Consider the following 16,422-nt stretch of genomic DNA (forward strand, 5'->3'; position numbering starts at 1 on the left):
ATAAACAGTAAATAGAGAAGCATTTGATTACATTTTGTATTGTCTTGCAGAAATAAGCCCAAACATTGTGCACCAAAGGAGTCTATGGTTTGTCTCTCTTAGAAAAGTACTGCAAAATGCAGCTAAGGAAATCATCCAGTACTGGTGAGCAACAAAGTAGTTCATGACACTCTTAAAAATAAAGGTGCCAGAGTGGATTGCCATAGAGGAACCATTTTGGGTTCCCAAAAGACTCATCCAAACAAAAGTTCCAGAAAGAAACTTTATTTATTTAGATCCGTAACAGACTTCATATAGCAATTAACCATGAATAGATAGTAACAGATATGTGAAATACCAATAGGTTTTGATGTTTAAAGGACTCTTGCTGCATGCAATAACACAGGCTAAGCCAAGGTATTCATAATTTATTAGTGCCCTGCTACTGTAGCCTAACATACATTGAAGATTTCAGTGTTTTTCAACATATTGGGAAGTTTCTCAAAGCACAAAGAACCAATTTCATATGCAAAGAATCCTTCCCAGGAAGAACTAGTTCTTTGTCAAACAATAATTCTACAAGGAACCAGTAAAGTGCCATTAAAGAATCATTATTTTTAAGAGTGTAGCTAGCATTGTTGCCTATCACCTCCAGTGATTTGTAATTAACTCCTGGTCTAGTAATTGTCTGAGTAGACCTTACACTTTTTTCCCATAGGTGTCCACCAAATCCAAAAGTTGTGTAATTTCAAACTACCATCTTGAGAGAGCGTTATTATGTATGTAAGAATGTCCTGCGTACGATTAAAAATCTATGGGGCTTTGGTTTATGCCTTAAAAACCTCATTCTGTTGGAATAGGCTCTAAATCCCTTCTGCCTTGCAAAGAGGATGTGATTGAGAAACAGACAGATAATAGATGTATACGGAATTACTTAAAAGAAATCTGTTTTACTGTTTTGATGTGTGATCTCTCAAGCTTGAATTTGAAATAAGAAAATGAGAGGGAATTCCATCTCAACAGGCAAATACAGGTATAATGAGCTTAAAGTTCAATAAAAAATAAAGTTTCAGTGAAACCGAACACATTTGTTGCTCTTCCGAACTACAGAGTGCCACCCCTGCTAAGTAATTTTTGTCACACTTAATGCAGATGGTGCACAAACCCAAAATACATTGCCTTGTATTCAAACCTTTTAAAAGTCTTCAAATGTGACACTCACACATTTTTGTTCTAGTACGCAAATTTACCATTAACTCACATGCTCCAGAAGAAAAACTTACTGTTGATAATGTTCTTCTTTCTTCTTGATCATGGGAGTTATCAATAAAAATGGCCATTTAAACAAAACGTGTAAGTGATGTTTATAATAGCAATATGTCAGAAATCTTGAATGATTTGAATATGTCAGGTAGTATATATTTTGTGACTTTCCGAGCATAAGAATAAATACCAAACAAATTTCTATACAAGGACAGTATTTCATTTAGGGTTAGGGTTATTCAACCATGGATACAGCCAAAAAGTGCTTACAAACGACACCTTCAGCAGCCTGCCATTCAGCCCTCTGCAGTCATACACATACATAGGCTACTGAATGTATCTACTATATATGATTGTTATAAAATATTAAAATTTTTGAGAAGTGTATGATTATGCCAACATATTCAACATTTTTACACTATACAATTTATTTTTTATTATTGAAGCAGTTATTACAATGTTTTGATATTATCAACCAATTATTAATTACACATTTTTATGTCAAAATAGTAAAAAGTAGAACCAAAAATCTTTATAATCACAGTAATAAAAGCATACTGTGTGTTTTTAATTAAGTAGAATATATGACCACAAAGTTAAGGTTCTGATCAGTTTCTGTGTTTTGACTTTGGGCCTGTATGTAATTTATTTATTTCAATTAAAGCTTTTGATAAAAATTAACAAATAATTAATAAAGTCTGCCAACTGGCACTCTGGGAAGGCAGACATAGGCTTGTGGAGTTTTGCTAATGTTTATTGGGTTGCCGTCCAGTCGGATGTCCTCCAGAGCTTTACGGATGTAGTTAATGTCTTTTAAATTGCAGAAAGTGTCTTCATGAATCATCTGGATATTGTTGTTCTGCAAGGGAAAAGAGAAGAATCCGATTATATGAAAGGAGAAATGAAAAGCAGAATTCACTGAGCCAAACATAAATTCAAAATCTTTCTTAACATTAAGTATGACTTAAAGAACGTCAGAAGAATGCACGCATTTCACAAGGGCTCATTTACTAATTTTGTGTAAACTGGCAGAAGAATTTAATTCAAGAATGAAGACATGCCAGTTGGTCCAACAAATCATGGACTATTGGTCTAGCACTTAAGTTTAAATGTGGATGTATCATCTAATGGAAATTTGATTATATACTGTACTTTATTATTCCCCAATGGGAAATTGTCTTTTGGCATGACCTTTGGAGGTCAGAGCGCAGGATCAGCCATTGTGCAGTCCCTCTGGAGCAATTTTCATGTTATGGGCCTTGCTCAACACCCCAATGGTGTAGGATCCCTTCTGGCAGTAACAGAATTTGAACCAGCAACCTTTCAGATAGCAGCGCAGACCCTTAACCTCAGAGCCACCATTCCACCTTACAAGTCTAAATATAGAACCATCATCTAACTGAAATAAATTCAACTGAGAGTAACTGTAGTCCACACAACCTTCAACGTCACTCACTCAAGGGTGTCTTTCTTGTTACACCCAATCCAAGGCATTCATCACATGTACTGGTAAAATGCATTGAACTGTTCTTTGCAACAAAAGGCATATATTGTATATAACTCACACTATAACTTAATAATGGAAATTATAAATTCAAAATGATAGAAAATAAAAAAGGCTGATTGAGGAAGTACTAATCCCATTGGAGTCCACTGACTGTCAAATACAGGGGAAGTTGCTGATGATATTAAACAATTTATTCTTGATCTTATTTTGCAGCATTAATGCGTACAGATCACCATAATGTTTAATGGACTCAGTTGAGATTAATAGTCCCTTATTCATTTTAATTTCCTATGTTTTTTCTATTTACATTTTCCTTTATTAAGTTGGAATGTTAGTTCGTCTATTGCATCATTTACATGGCATTTGCTATAGGATTCAACAACAGTGCTAATGTTGGAATAAAAATGTTATGCATATTATTACTACACATTCAAGTAGGTGGCACTTTGTAAACTTTCATTTTGAATATGCACAACAGACTGTAACTGGCACTTTCCATGAATTTGTATGGCAGGTAACTCACCTGGAGATGAAGTGAGCGTAAGGTGTGAGGTAGAGGAAGAGGGATGTGGTCCAGGTTGTTGTCAGTGAGGTACAGATATAATAAATTGCTCATTTCCTAAACGGAAAAAGAAAGGCCAAAAATATTATAAAACAATCTACTACAATATAATTCACTTAAATTCATTTAAACATGTCAAAACATTTTAACTATTGCAAAGAGGTAAAAATACAGAATTAATGGGAATGCAGTACCTCTATAGGCACAGTGCAGAGAGTAAGCATAATAAAGATTAGAGAGAATTTGTCTCCTCTTGTATTCTACAATACATCTAACTGTATATTCTAGTAAATAAAAAATATATACGTTAATTACCACGGAGGCAGTACATTTATGGCATGACATAAAAATTACACAGTTTTCACAACTCTTTTTCAAATAACAATATTGACATACCTATAAATGTTGCATATCATAATTGGAATTTTAATAAAAGAACCACTTCATTCTGTACTTTTTTTTGTTAGTATTATTTAAGGCATTTATTCTTATCATTTTTGCATCACATAAAATATCTTTAAAATTGCACAATGCATTTAAAAATATAATCAAAATATAATAAACGCCTATTTTGTGAAATGGGCATAATGTTACAATGGTAAATTTGTCTGTTTAGATCACATCATCATCAGTATGCTAGCCTTTGTGTCCCTTTTCCTTTGTGCATCTTGTTGCTATTGTTCATTGGACATTGACGCCCTCTTGTGGACACTAGGCAAATTGTGCCTAGGCTAGGACACTGGATGTTTTATCACTTTATAAATATAGATATGTCTTCTAGACACTTTCCACTGGAACTACATAAGGCAATGATTCAATGTGCATTGTGCAACACATTAAAGAAATCAGTAAAACAAAGTCAAACTAGGGCTTCTCATACCTCCACTCCCTGACGAAGATCACATTATATGGGGACTGTGATCATTTTGAGATTAGTGAAAGAGACAGAAGACACTAATGTCAGCTCCTATCCCTCCTTAAGGGGACAAACTGGCTATAATTCATACATTTTTGGCAGCAATATGTCAATTTGTATGTTTATGCTACTGACATAGGACACTTTATATTGGCTTTCATGCATACAATATTGATTAGCATTTAATACTTCTGGTTTCATAGATTTGAACCTTATTGGCTTATATGTGTATAATATTGTTTTGTGTGAGAACTATATATATTTACAAACATATATACCATTTCTTTGCACATTATTGGTTTTCAATTGTATATTATTGGTCCATGTGAGAATATTAATGGTTTGTGAATAAACTATATTAATTTCAGTTCAAATGTTATTGCTAATTACTTAAACTATACTGATTTGATTATATATTCTATATATTAGCATACATGTAGCATTGGTTTTATGTATGTTCTATATTAGTTTCATAATCCCCTCCATACCCTACAGAAATCTCTCTCTTGGAGCTCTTTTAGCTAAAGCCTCATTCCACTACAGTGTGCTAAGAAGCGCCTCTGCCCAATGCTATCAGGCAATTCAATGTTAAGTTTATTTTTATTTATTTGTTTACCTATTGATTGATTGGTTGATTGATTGATTGGCTGTATTATTTGTCCTGTGAGTCTGTATCTTTATTTTTTATGTTTCTGGTGCTTTAGGCATCTGAATTTCCCTATGGGATTAATAACGTTTGTCTAATCTAATTTAATCTAATATAATCTTTGTTTGTTCCTTTTTAATGTATGAATTATGTTGATTCTTCATGGATACTGTATTGTTTTTGTGTATAATATTGGTTTTGTGTGTGATTTTATTCAGTTCAGGATCACAGGAAGCCAGTGCAAATCCCAGCAGCAGTGGGTACATGGAGGGGAGCAACCCTGGACAAGTTGCCAATCTATTGCAGGGTACATGCAAGCACACACCCTCATTAACTCATGCTGGGCCAACTGAGAGTAGTCTAACTTTGAATAAAATGTGCATTTTCTCTTGAAAAATCCACATTTTTTCAGCAGTGCACTGGTAAGATGTTGCTGCTGTCTCACAGCTCCGGAGTGCCAAGCTCTAATTCTGGCTCAAACACCATCTGACAAAGGTTTTGTTTCTCTCCCATGTGTACATGGCCTTTCCCGCCACATCCTAAATATGTTCATGTTTAATTCATGGACAACTTTAAATTGTCACCATATGAGTGACTGAAGGTGTTTTTTAATTTGTGTGTCTCTTTCAGTGGTCTGGCTTCTTGTCCTCAGTGATGTTACTTCAGCCATATTTGTTCCTGAACTGGTTCAAAAATTGACACATGATCTTCATTTTCTCTAAAATACAAACACCAATTTCAAAATGTCACCCACAATCAAACTCAATATGGAATTTACAGAGGAACATCTACAGAATCTGCGGTGGGTTGGCACCCTGCCCGGGATTGGTTCCTGCCTTGTGCCCTGTGTTGGCTGGGATTGGCTCCAGCAGACCCCCGTGATCTTGTGTTTGGATTCAGTGGGTTGGAAAATGGATGGATGGATGGATGGACATCTACAGAATAAGACGAATGATTAATTTATTTATAGGCTATTCTGTGAATACTAAAAATTATTTTAAATATTTTGTAATCTCAAAAATGAATATAATCAGATGAAAGGGCTCAAAATATGCTTAAACTTAATACAGCCATCCATCCATCCATCCATCCATTTTCCAACCCGCTGAATCCGAACACAGGGTCACGGGGGTCTGCTGGAGCCAATCCCAGCCAACACAGGGCACAAGGCAGGGAACCAATCCTGGGCAGGGTGCCAACCCACCGCAGTAATACAGCCAGTAAAGTTCAATAAAGTAATAGCTATAAAGCTTATAAAGGATGCTTAACTGCAGGTGTGGTATGGTGGTTAAATGATCAATGCTGCTGCCTAATATCTTCAAGAACCACATCTGCTTCACATTGAGGTCACTGTCTGTAGGGCACTTATACAGCAAGATTCACATCTGGCTAGATATGTGCTAAACACAGCCATGGGAACATGTTTAAGTATGTGTGCATGGAGGGTTACATCGGGTGGCAAGGAATGAGGTAAGTAATAAACATTAAATCTTGTTTAACCAAGACCTCACTATTGTACAAAATCTCAATTTAAATTGGAAGCAATTCAGTGCCACCCGCATAAACAGCTACAGTTAGCTAGTCTACTTTTTCACATCAATGACGTACTTTGAAGTCTACAGCTGTTATGAACGCCAGCCAGGTTTATACAATAAACCTCGATGGTAAAATCATATGTTGGTGGGTTTTCATATATGTTTTTTTTTAGCATGTGATGGATCTGCAAAGAAATCTGCTGTACCTTTTTGTGCCACTTGGTTCAAAATGGTCACTACATGATGGAAATATGCTTTAGCCCCCTTAGCACCCCAACTTTACATGGTTTTGGTAGTAAATGACATTTAATGCAAGTAAGTGTAAAATTTTACATATAAGTTAAAACAGATTGGAATTTCAACCAAATTTATCATTAATAAGCAGATAATTTATGGAGAAAAAGGACTGGAACGAGATGTTGGGTTGCATAGCATGTGATGCCCCAGGTTCCTGCAGCCATGTGCTTTTATCTGGGACATTGATTGTCATAACCAAGATGACTAGAGTGACACAAACAAAAGTGCATTATTTGAAAACATTTAAAAGTCAAGCCGTATCCAAAGTGCAGTACAGGAGCAAAATTTTCCAATAAGCAATCTGTAAAATACTGCATTTGTGAATAAGACAAAAAACAATAAATAGTTAAAATTATTCAGAATTGATCCTCTCTTCTCCACCATTTCTCTCTCTCCCCTGTCTCCCCCGCTTACCCTCAGGGTCTTTTCAGTAGGTATATTGCTCTTGTCACCTATCCCTGTAACTGCTGGAATGCTTGGAACCAGATTTCCTTGTCATGTTGTCTCCTTCGGCATCCCCAAGACCATGGAGCACACAGTCGCCCCTGCTCTATACTGCTCAGCAGGGCTGATTTGCCCCTGGATCGCTGTTTCTCTCAGTTCTTTGTGAGGCATCGTTGACCACTTTGCCTCTCACTCACACACTGGTTTGATTGCCCTATTATGTGCTCTCTATCTTCATCTCCATCTCTGTCTCTCTCGTTCTCATTCACCTCACTTTTTTTCTTCTTACTTATTGTTCTACTTTCCTTCCTACTCAGACCCCTTTTTATCCTTATGTGTGTATGTTCTTTTCTTAATGACCCACAGGGCGTGAATGCCAGATGGATATGCTGATCATGCTCACATATTAATGAGCAATCAGTCAATTCTCACATTAAACACTCTGTGGCCTCACCAGCATGCATCTACACCCCCAGAGCCTGAGCCAATCAGTTCATAAAACCTTCCACTGTCCTAGACCCCTGACAGGCTGTGCCACACAGCATGCTATGTGAGACATAGATTAAAAGAGGTAAATGCACTTACAAGGCCACATCTGGAACATTTTGTGTAGTTTTGAATTTTATGTAATTTGAACATGACAGTGGTAGAAAAGATTCAAATAAGAGTTGGTAGACTTATTTCAGAACTGGTATGAGGAAAGATTGTAGAAGATGAACCTTTTCATTATAGTCAAAAGGAGAATAGTAGCTGCGGTGGGCTGGCGCCCTGCCCGGAGTTTGTTTCCTGCCTTGCGCCCTGTGTTGGCTGGGATTGGCTCCAGCAGACCCCCGTGACCCTGTGTTAGGATATAGCGGGTTGGCTAATGGATGGATGGGTGGAGAATAGTAGGTGGCATGATAGAAATGTTGAAGTGGTGTGGGTCCTGACTTCTGTTTTATAATTAGTTTTTTTTTTTTTTTTACAAATATCTAAAATAATTTTTCTGTTAATGATGCTCAGCTGTGTTTAGAAATAAAACTAAATTACATTTCTTCTATTTTTGTTACTACATGAGGTGAAAAAGAAGATGTGTGAAAATGACTCTTATTTTGAGTCCTAACAATAAAAGATTTTAATGCATCAACATTCTGGAAAGAGAAGTGATCTTTATAACCTTAATTGAATGGGCTTAAACTATAGTTAGGCAGAATCTCTATTAAATTTAAACTTAATCTTTATATCTTGTTAATTTAAAATACCCACACAAATTAGTCTGCACATAGAACATGCAAATATTTTTGACAAAAGCATGTCATTCAGACCAACATAGATTAGAATCTTTATTCGGCTATGTTTAATAAAATTTAATCCAGTTAAACTGAGATTGACAGTACAGCCACGCTTCATAATTTTGAACACCTCTTTCCTCTTAAGTAAGACTTCACAATAATGGAATCAGACCAGTTACTCTTCTCTGGAGCTACTCTAATACTTCTATGTCTTTTTTGTAATACAGAGACAAAAACTGCACACAGCATTCAGGAAAAACAAACAAATAGCCTTCGCAAGGTCCTTTACATTTACAGGCATAAATAATAATTCTTTCTTTTTTATAGCTAATACTGTATAAAGCCAGGATAAAATCAGGCCTGATCAGGGTCATACAGTGAGTGAGAAGTGAGAATTAAACTGGCAGCCAAAGCCTTAAAGAGGGGTCTAAGCTTTTCAGACCACCCTTGGATTTAGTTCATCTTTGGAATGTGGAAGGAAACTGAAGCATATGAAAAAAGTCCATGATAACATGGGAAACAAACTAAACAGACTAAACACACAGTTTATACTTCATCAAAATGCAGAAAAGGTACTTCATTATTCAATTCTGACATTGGATATTGGGTCTGTCAGCTTTCAGCACTCTACATTTTCCTAATAATTTAGTTCAGTTTGATTCACTTTAACTCAATTCAATTTATTCCATTATTAAACACACTTCATCTTAACAGCCCAATGTACTTGACCATAATTACAAATGTATATTAAAGACATCAAACATAAAGTATGTACCAATCACATGAACCCAGTGGCTTTCCTCCGGTTCTGTTATTGACTGCTTTTACAAATTAACACAGTAAATTAATGATAAGTGCTTTGATTTAAACATCAGCAGTTCTGCTATTGAGTTCAAACTGTAAAAAGATTCTATCGTCTGTAAATGCCAGTGGGCCTGAACTTTTGTTTTCTCTTACGTAGTGAGTCTCCAAGCTTTGAGATGATTTGTCTGATGATCTTTACAAGAGATTCTTTGTTTGGATTCAGCATTTAAATCTATGCCTAACACAATGTTCTTTATGATATTATAAACTTCTGTTGCTGTATTTATACCACCTAAACATGTTAATTATGCGTATAAACCATATACATCCCAAAGACATCTACAGTATATTAGGGTAATTGACCCTGTGTTAAATAATGATGATGCAGGTATCAATAATATCCTGACTTCTGAGAAGACAACTATATAAAAATAAATAAATTCAATTCAGTTTAGTTTGTATGTTAGTCTATGGCGCTAACACCAACAAATATCTGTAGTCGCTGCTTACAGTTTATAATCAGTTTGACATCTACCACCAGCCATTACTCCATCAAAAGTTATCTCATATAATTCAGTGATTTTCATTTGCCTTTATGGCTCCTACTCTGAAAACCCATCATTTGTATCATACTAGATTTATTCCTGGATTTAATTATTTTAAAATTGACCTTTTTGTATATATTGCACATACTGATCTTACTGTACTCTATGAACACTTATTTTCACTCAACTAAGTATATTGATTTAGCAATTTTACATTTAATTTTGATTTTGGAACATGCTCTATCCAGGCTTCAGTATTTCCCATTCACTTATCTAGGATTTAGGAGGCATAGTGTTGCAATTGTTAGCAGGTTTTTTGTTTTGTTTTGATTTGTTTTTCTGGACTCCAACACTTAATAAGACCACTGTGAAAGTGTTTTCGGAATATTACATTGGACTGATATCCAGATCATTATTGCCAGCATGGACTCTGGCTTGAGACTATGTATTTAGAAAAGAAGGTTCACAGATTTTATTGTTGTGTTCAGTCAAATAACGTCATAGTTTGCCCAAGCTAGGTGTCCTGGAACTTCTGGGAGCACAAGGAGTGTTGTAAAAGCTCTGAATGGCTTGGAGTCTTATCAGCAATTAGCCAGATGCACAAGTATCTAGGGCACAACTTGGAGGGGCTACAAGATAGCATAGAAATTTGAATTTGACACCAGTGAGGAAAAACAAAATACCAAGTTCCACTCTGTCTTAAATATATAAAAATGAACTGAGAGAGTAGATACTAAACTAACATAGAGCAGAAATTCTGCCTAAATAATAATAAACATACAGTACATGGGCTGAGAATCCAGAACTAGTGTGATTTCAATTGAATTCAGCTGACCCTCCCTTTAGAACCTACTGGCATTCAGTGTATATTGAAAAAAAAATAGATGGATGTATGGATACAACTTTTAACTTCTGAACATGTGAGCACTATCATAAAGAAAGTGTACAGATGCAATTTACAGAAAAATATTAATGATATATAAAAACGAATGAGCTGGTGTTTCCCTCCAGGTGAGACTTTTGATTGAGGTACAAGATGGTCGGTCAATTCACAAATGAAACTTTCTTATCAAAACTTACTTTAAAGGCTTCTGGCTTTATCCCTTTGCTTCCAAGATTGTTGTGACTGGCATCTATCAAGGTCATGCCATGGGGCAGCTCTGGAAGCTGGCGAATCTTATTCTCCCGTACCACTAGTTCTTCCAATGCAGGCAAACTACGGAAAGCATCCTCGTCAATTTCCGTGATTTGATTGCTTGTTAAATCAATTCTCATTAACTTATCTGAAAAATGAAATTCATATTACTCTCAGTAGTTCTATGTATCTGATATGCAAGTGCATTTATCATAGTCAGAGAAAATATTAACTTTGTATGCCAGTCAGTTGAAAGATCATAAAAACAGTGCTTGTGAACATAGCATGGCTTCAATCATACATAGAAACAACAAAAACTAATAATAAAAATGAGGTCATTTTAAAAGCCTAGTTACTCGAAACCTAACTTTAAATATCTATGTAAATCTAAATTCTCTTTTTACTGTTTTGTCATAGTCACAGTATTATATCATTTTCCTGCATGAACACACATGTGCATTGTGATTGAAGTATGTAGCAGTTGAAGAGCACACATCTGCAGTGCTGCTCTACTCCACATCTATATATATAATTCACTAAGCCGCCAGCAAGCAAGACACCCATGGAGCACGCAGGACGGAGCCACGCCCACCAACTCTAAGACCATTGGATACGACGACAACTCGCAGAGCCATGCCCACCAACTCGGACGCAGCAACTCACAAAACACGGCGTCATTCGCGTTCGTCTCTGCTACAGTCCACATGCACCTCTGAGCCACGTTGACTTTTCGGTTACGACGCACGGCCGCATCCACCAACGCAAACTGTTTTACACGCTACATACAGCGATTCACATTCGTGACAAACATGCTTCTTCTTAGAAGGTCCTGCAGGAACATGGAAAATGTTTGTCTACACAATACTCCTTATTCCCTGGACCGCGTCCACCCTCGCCCTCCAGGCAACAAACACCACGAAAGTTGCTTTCATCTCCATGGCACACGCACGACAGAGCCCCGTCCACCAACAATTCGCGCGAGGGCGAAAGCATTTGCCAAGAATGTTTTCATTAATCAAGAACAAAAGTCGGAGGTTTGAAGACGATCACATACCGTTGTAATTCCAACCATAAACAATGCTGACTGGCGATCCAGCAGCGTTATTCCCATGACCCGCTGGGCAGTCGGCATGGTTGTCGCGGATGTGAATCGCTGTATGCAGCGTGTAAAAATGTTTGTTTGTCAACCAGGGCATGCAAGAAGCAGCACGCAAGACAGACCGTGTGATACGCACGACGGAGCTACGCACGCCAACTCACAGAGCCCCGCCCACCAACAATTCACTAAGCAGCCGACCATGGCACACGCACGTCAGAGCCCCGCCCACCAACAATTCACGCAAGAGCGAAAGCATTTGCCAAGAATGTTTTCATTAATCAAGAACGAAAGTCGGAGGTTCGAAGACGATCACATACCATCGTAGTTCCGACCATAAAGGATGCCGACTGGCGATCCAGCGGCATTATTCCCATGATCCGCCGGGCAACCAAAGTCTTTGGGTTCCGGGGGGAGTATGGTTGCAAAGCTGAAACTTGAAGGAATTGACGGAAGAGCACCACCAGGTGTGCAGCCTTTGGCTTAATTAGACTCAACACGGGAAACCTCACCTGGCCCGGACAAACAGAACAATGAAAAGTCAACGTGGCTCAGAGGTGCATGTAGACTGTAGCAGATGCGAAACTGACTGGGGCGGTGTTTGGAAAATGAATAGTTAATGTGACTCACAAGTGCATGTGAACTGTACACAGGCAAAAGCAATTCAGGTGAGGAGTTGGGGGCAGGCACATGAGCAGGCAGTGTGAACTGAACGATGACTAAGAGATGACTGTTCACCCATCAATACATCATCCTAACTGGGCATCCTTCCCCTCACACCCCGTTCTGCCCTCCGTGCGTGACTGCCGTCCAGCCCCATCCCTCGCTCTGGGAGGTGGGGGCGTGGCGGAGGTCCTCCAGTTTTCAGTCACGGACAATTGTATGTTGCTCTCTCCAGAGTTGCCTTACAGTCGTATCCTCAAACCCACCCCATAAGAAGAAGCTTGTTTGTCGTGGATGTGAATCACTGTATGCAGCGTGTAAAACAGTTTGTTTATCGCGGATGTGAATCGCTGTATGTGGCGTGTAAAACCGTTTGCAAGGGGTATCCCATGGTCTTACAGTTGGTGGGCGGGTCTCTGTTAGTTGCTCTTGCGAGCGGGCACATGACCAGGCAGTGTGTATGCTTCGAGAGTGAGGGTGGACGCGACAGGATCATCTAAGAAGAATCATATTTGTCGCGGATGTGAATCGCTGTATTCAGCGTGTAAAACAATTTGTTTGTCGCAGATGTGAATCGCTGTATGCAGCGTGTAAAACAGTTTGCGAGGGGTATCCCATGGTCTTAGCAGTGTCTATACTTCGATGTGAATCGCTGTATGCAGCATGTAAAACGCTGTATTGTATGTTGCCCTCTTCAGAGTTCCATCTTTTCACTCACCTACAGTCGTATCCTCAAAACCAACCCCATTTGGACAACTGTGTCTTTCTGGAAGTGTTATCCCATCAATACATAATTATGTGATTACGCCGCGGGTTGGCTAGTTATCATTAATCTACAAGCATCAACATGCTCAAACTCTCTAATTGTGGAATCGGCATAACAAGGTTCCATTATATTTTATTAAATTCAGAACCTAACTTTCCTACCTTCAACAGTGGGGTGTAATTTTTGAAACTTGCTTATGTTAGTTGCCATGATAAACTGTATATGAACTTTTTGAGATACACTTTTTCTCATAAATGTTTCATACACAGGACAATAGCTATGGAACTCTGCTTTGTATTTTGGTTTAACACACATTATAATCTTAGTTTAGAATGATACGGGTTTGTTTGTGAGTAAAATGCTACATGGGATGTATCCATCTCAAAGGGAAACTGGATACTATTCACTGTCGGCACATATCTTCATGATAAAACCTTTTAGATGGAGCTGTCCATCATCAGAGTGGTTCGTGGATTACCTGTGAGAAATATCACACAGCTCAAGTTCCCACATGAGGATATTAGCATAAAGGATGGACTAGCTGAGTGTGTGTGAGAGAGAGAATGAGTGGGGAGAGACTCTGTTCCATCAGAGAGACTCCATCTAGCTGGACCAAAGGCATACCATCAATGCATCATCTTTACTTCTGAATTACAAAAAGTTACCTCTGTCATACATTCTGTCTCACTCACAGAAATGCACTTTTTATCCTTCAGAAGTTAATTTATTGTTTTACAACTTCCATGCTTTGTCTGCATATATTGCGTGACTGAGGTAAGAAAGCAAATACAAGATACTCTAATGTGAGTAGACTCTCACTTTTTTCTCACTGGTAAGCTGGTGTGGGAAGATGCTCTCAGTATTAAGCAGTATGAGAAGAAGTAACAGGCCATTAGGAAGTGACAGTACAAGGTGCACTAGCCTTCATTGTCTTGAGGATACCTGTTTGTTCTATAGTGAGATGCCTTCCCGGAGTACTGAGGAGTGATAAGCTGTGCAGACATCACTCATAATCAGTTCTTAAGTGTGTGGGTCCTATGTGTATTAAGTTTAAGGTACTTGAGAGTAGGTCAATCAATAAGATATCTAGTTATTCCGATTAAAACCACGATAATACAGCGTATTCTAATTCAGGGTCATTGGGAGCTTGAACCAAACCTGGCAGCTTTGGTCATAGGGCATGAATAAAACATCAGACCATTCTAGAACCAATCTGAAATCAACAAACTATTTAACCAGTACATCTTTGAAACACAGAAAGAAGAATATAGGAAGAACTTAAGGATTTAGAGAAAACCCACATAAAGATTGGGAAAAAGCATAAACAGCACATAAACAGTGACTGGGCCACCGCAGGAGTCCTGAGGCAGTAACAGTGACCACTATGCACCATTGACATGCATGGTATCATCAAAAATAAAACCTTTCAGTTCAAAACATTTAAATCAATCCAGTAAGTCAATGAGTTTTTGTCTTTGTGCTGCAAGGGAAGAATTTACTAGAAACCCAAGAGTAAGAAAAGCTTGTAAACTGAAAGGCTAAATTAAATACATTTAGATGTATTGCTCCCCAGTAGCAGTACAGTACATACTCATTTCTGCAAAGTCAGATTTGTTAATCTTCTTAATTTTGTTGAAGCGAGCATAGAAGTGGGTTGTATCTTTGGGTAGCGGAGGCACTGTTTCCAGTTTGACATCATCACAGTAGACTGATCCTCCTAGACACGTGCACAGTAGACATGTAGGAAGTCCTGAAAAGGAAAGAAATGTTTATTCAGTTTGTCAGTCTTTTGTTATTTTTCATTAAACAAAATAGGAGACAATGCTCTAATATGTGTTAGTTGTGCTTTTCTTTACTTTTATTACTTATGCCATTCAGAATTGTCAATCTTGTTAAGGTTTTTAGACAACTGTACCTTTCATCATAAAATATGTGAGGAATGGATCCCAGGAAAAAAAATGAAGAAATATTTAAAGGAAGGAAGTGAAAACAGGACCTGTCTTCTATGAGCAACTCAAGTATGTATTACAGTCTAATGGCCGATATGAATTATATCGTACAACTCTTCATTCCTGGAGTACAGTAGGAATTGTCCACTGTGGACATCATTGTAGTGTTCATGTCTATTACAGGCTTTTACCATTTACATTAAACATTGTGAGAGCTTATATATATAAGGTAAACACTGTGCTCCTCAGTCACTTAACGCAGCTAGGGTAGTTTTACACAAATCAAACCTCTTCTAGTTCACAGATGCTACTTTTTGTATTTATCTGCCACAGCACCTTATAGCCATATGTCCTTATCTCCCAATGGATGCAATTAAGAGTAATGAAATGGGTGAAACAACAAACACAACACAAAACAAAAGCAGGGCAATAGAAGAGGAGTAGGGGAGACTAAAAATGCAAAGATAAATAAAAAACAGGGCTGAGGCACTGCAATAATTTTAAAAATGTAGTGAAAAGACTGTGAAATTATACTTTTATAAAATAAAATTGCTCATTTAAATGACCTGCTAACTATATGCTGTCTTAATTTCTGATGCTGTAGGAGTTTTCATATTGTTTTTACCTTTTTCTGTGTTGTTAACTTTTAGTTTTAGATTCAATGCACACGACTTTTGCTAGTGTATTGCTTAGAAAACAGCAAGTAAACAACTTAGTTTAAGGGACCTGCTGACTTGGACTGAATAGAGCCTCTAAAAATATATATAGTGGAGAGCTTTTGTTTTGAGTTCATGTTCCTGCCTTGTCTGCCACTACAGTGTTTTGTGCAGTGACAATGGAGTACATGTGTATTTTGTAAGGTGATAACCATCTTGTTTCTCTGACACCACAGTGTCACAGAATGGTGGTGACTCCTTTCAGGTCATATATTATGTATGTCCTTTCCATCTTAATCTGAGAATATGGCAAATCATTACTTTATGTTTGTTTGTGAAGATATACAAACTCCATTAAATCATTACAATTAGATGTGCTGTAAAACTT

At 37.6% G+C, this 16,422-nt stretch overlaps 1 protein-coding gene across 1 annotated transcript in view; it reads right to left on the bottom strand.

The window, feature by feature from the left end:
• Positions 1-270: 270 nt before the first annotated feature.
• The window catches only part of epyc (epiphycan), a 53,283-nt gene continuing 37,131 nt past the window's right edge, over positions 271-16,422 (bottom strand). The window contains exons 4-7 of the mRNA XM_028817382.2: positions 15,021-15,179; positions 10,850-11,052; positions 3,273-3,368; positions 271-2,101 (exon numbers count right to left, since the gene is read on the bottom strand). Coding sequence (XP_028673215.1) covers positions 1,931-2,101; positions 3,273-3,368; positions 10,850-11,052; positions 15,021-15,179 — 629 coding nt within the window. The 3' untranslated portion in view covers positions 271-1,930. The remainder of the gene's footprint in view (positions 2,102-3,272; positions 3,369-10,849; positions 11,053-15,020; positions 15,180-16,422) is intronic.

This window comes from Erpetoichthys calabaricus, chromosome 1, assembly GCF_900747795.2.
Source record: "Erpetoichthys calabaricus chromosome 1, fErpCal1.3, whole genome shotgun sequence".
Taxonomy (NCBI): Eukaryota; Metazoa; Chordata; class Cladistia; order Polypteriformes; family Polypteridae; genus Erpetoichthys; species Erpetoichthys calabaricus.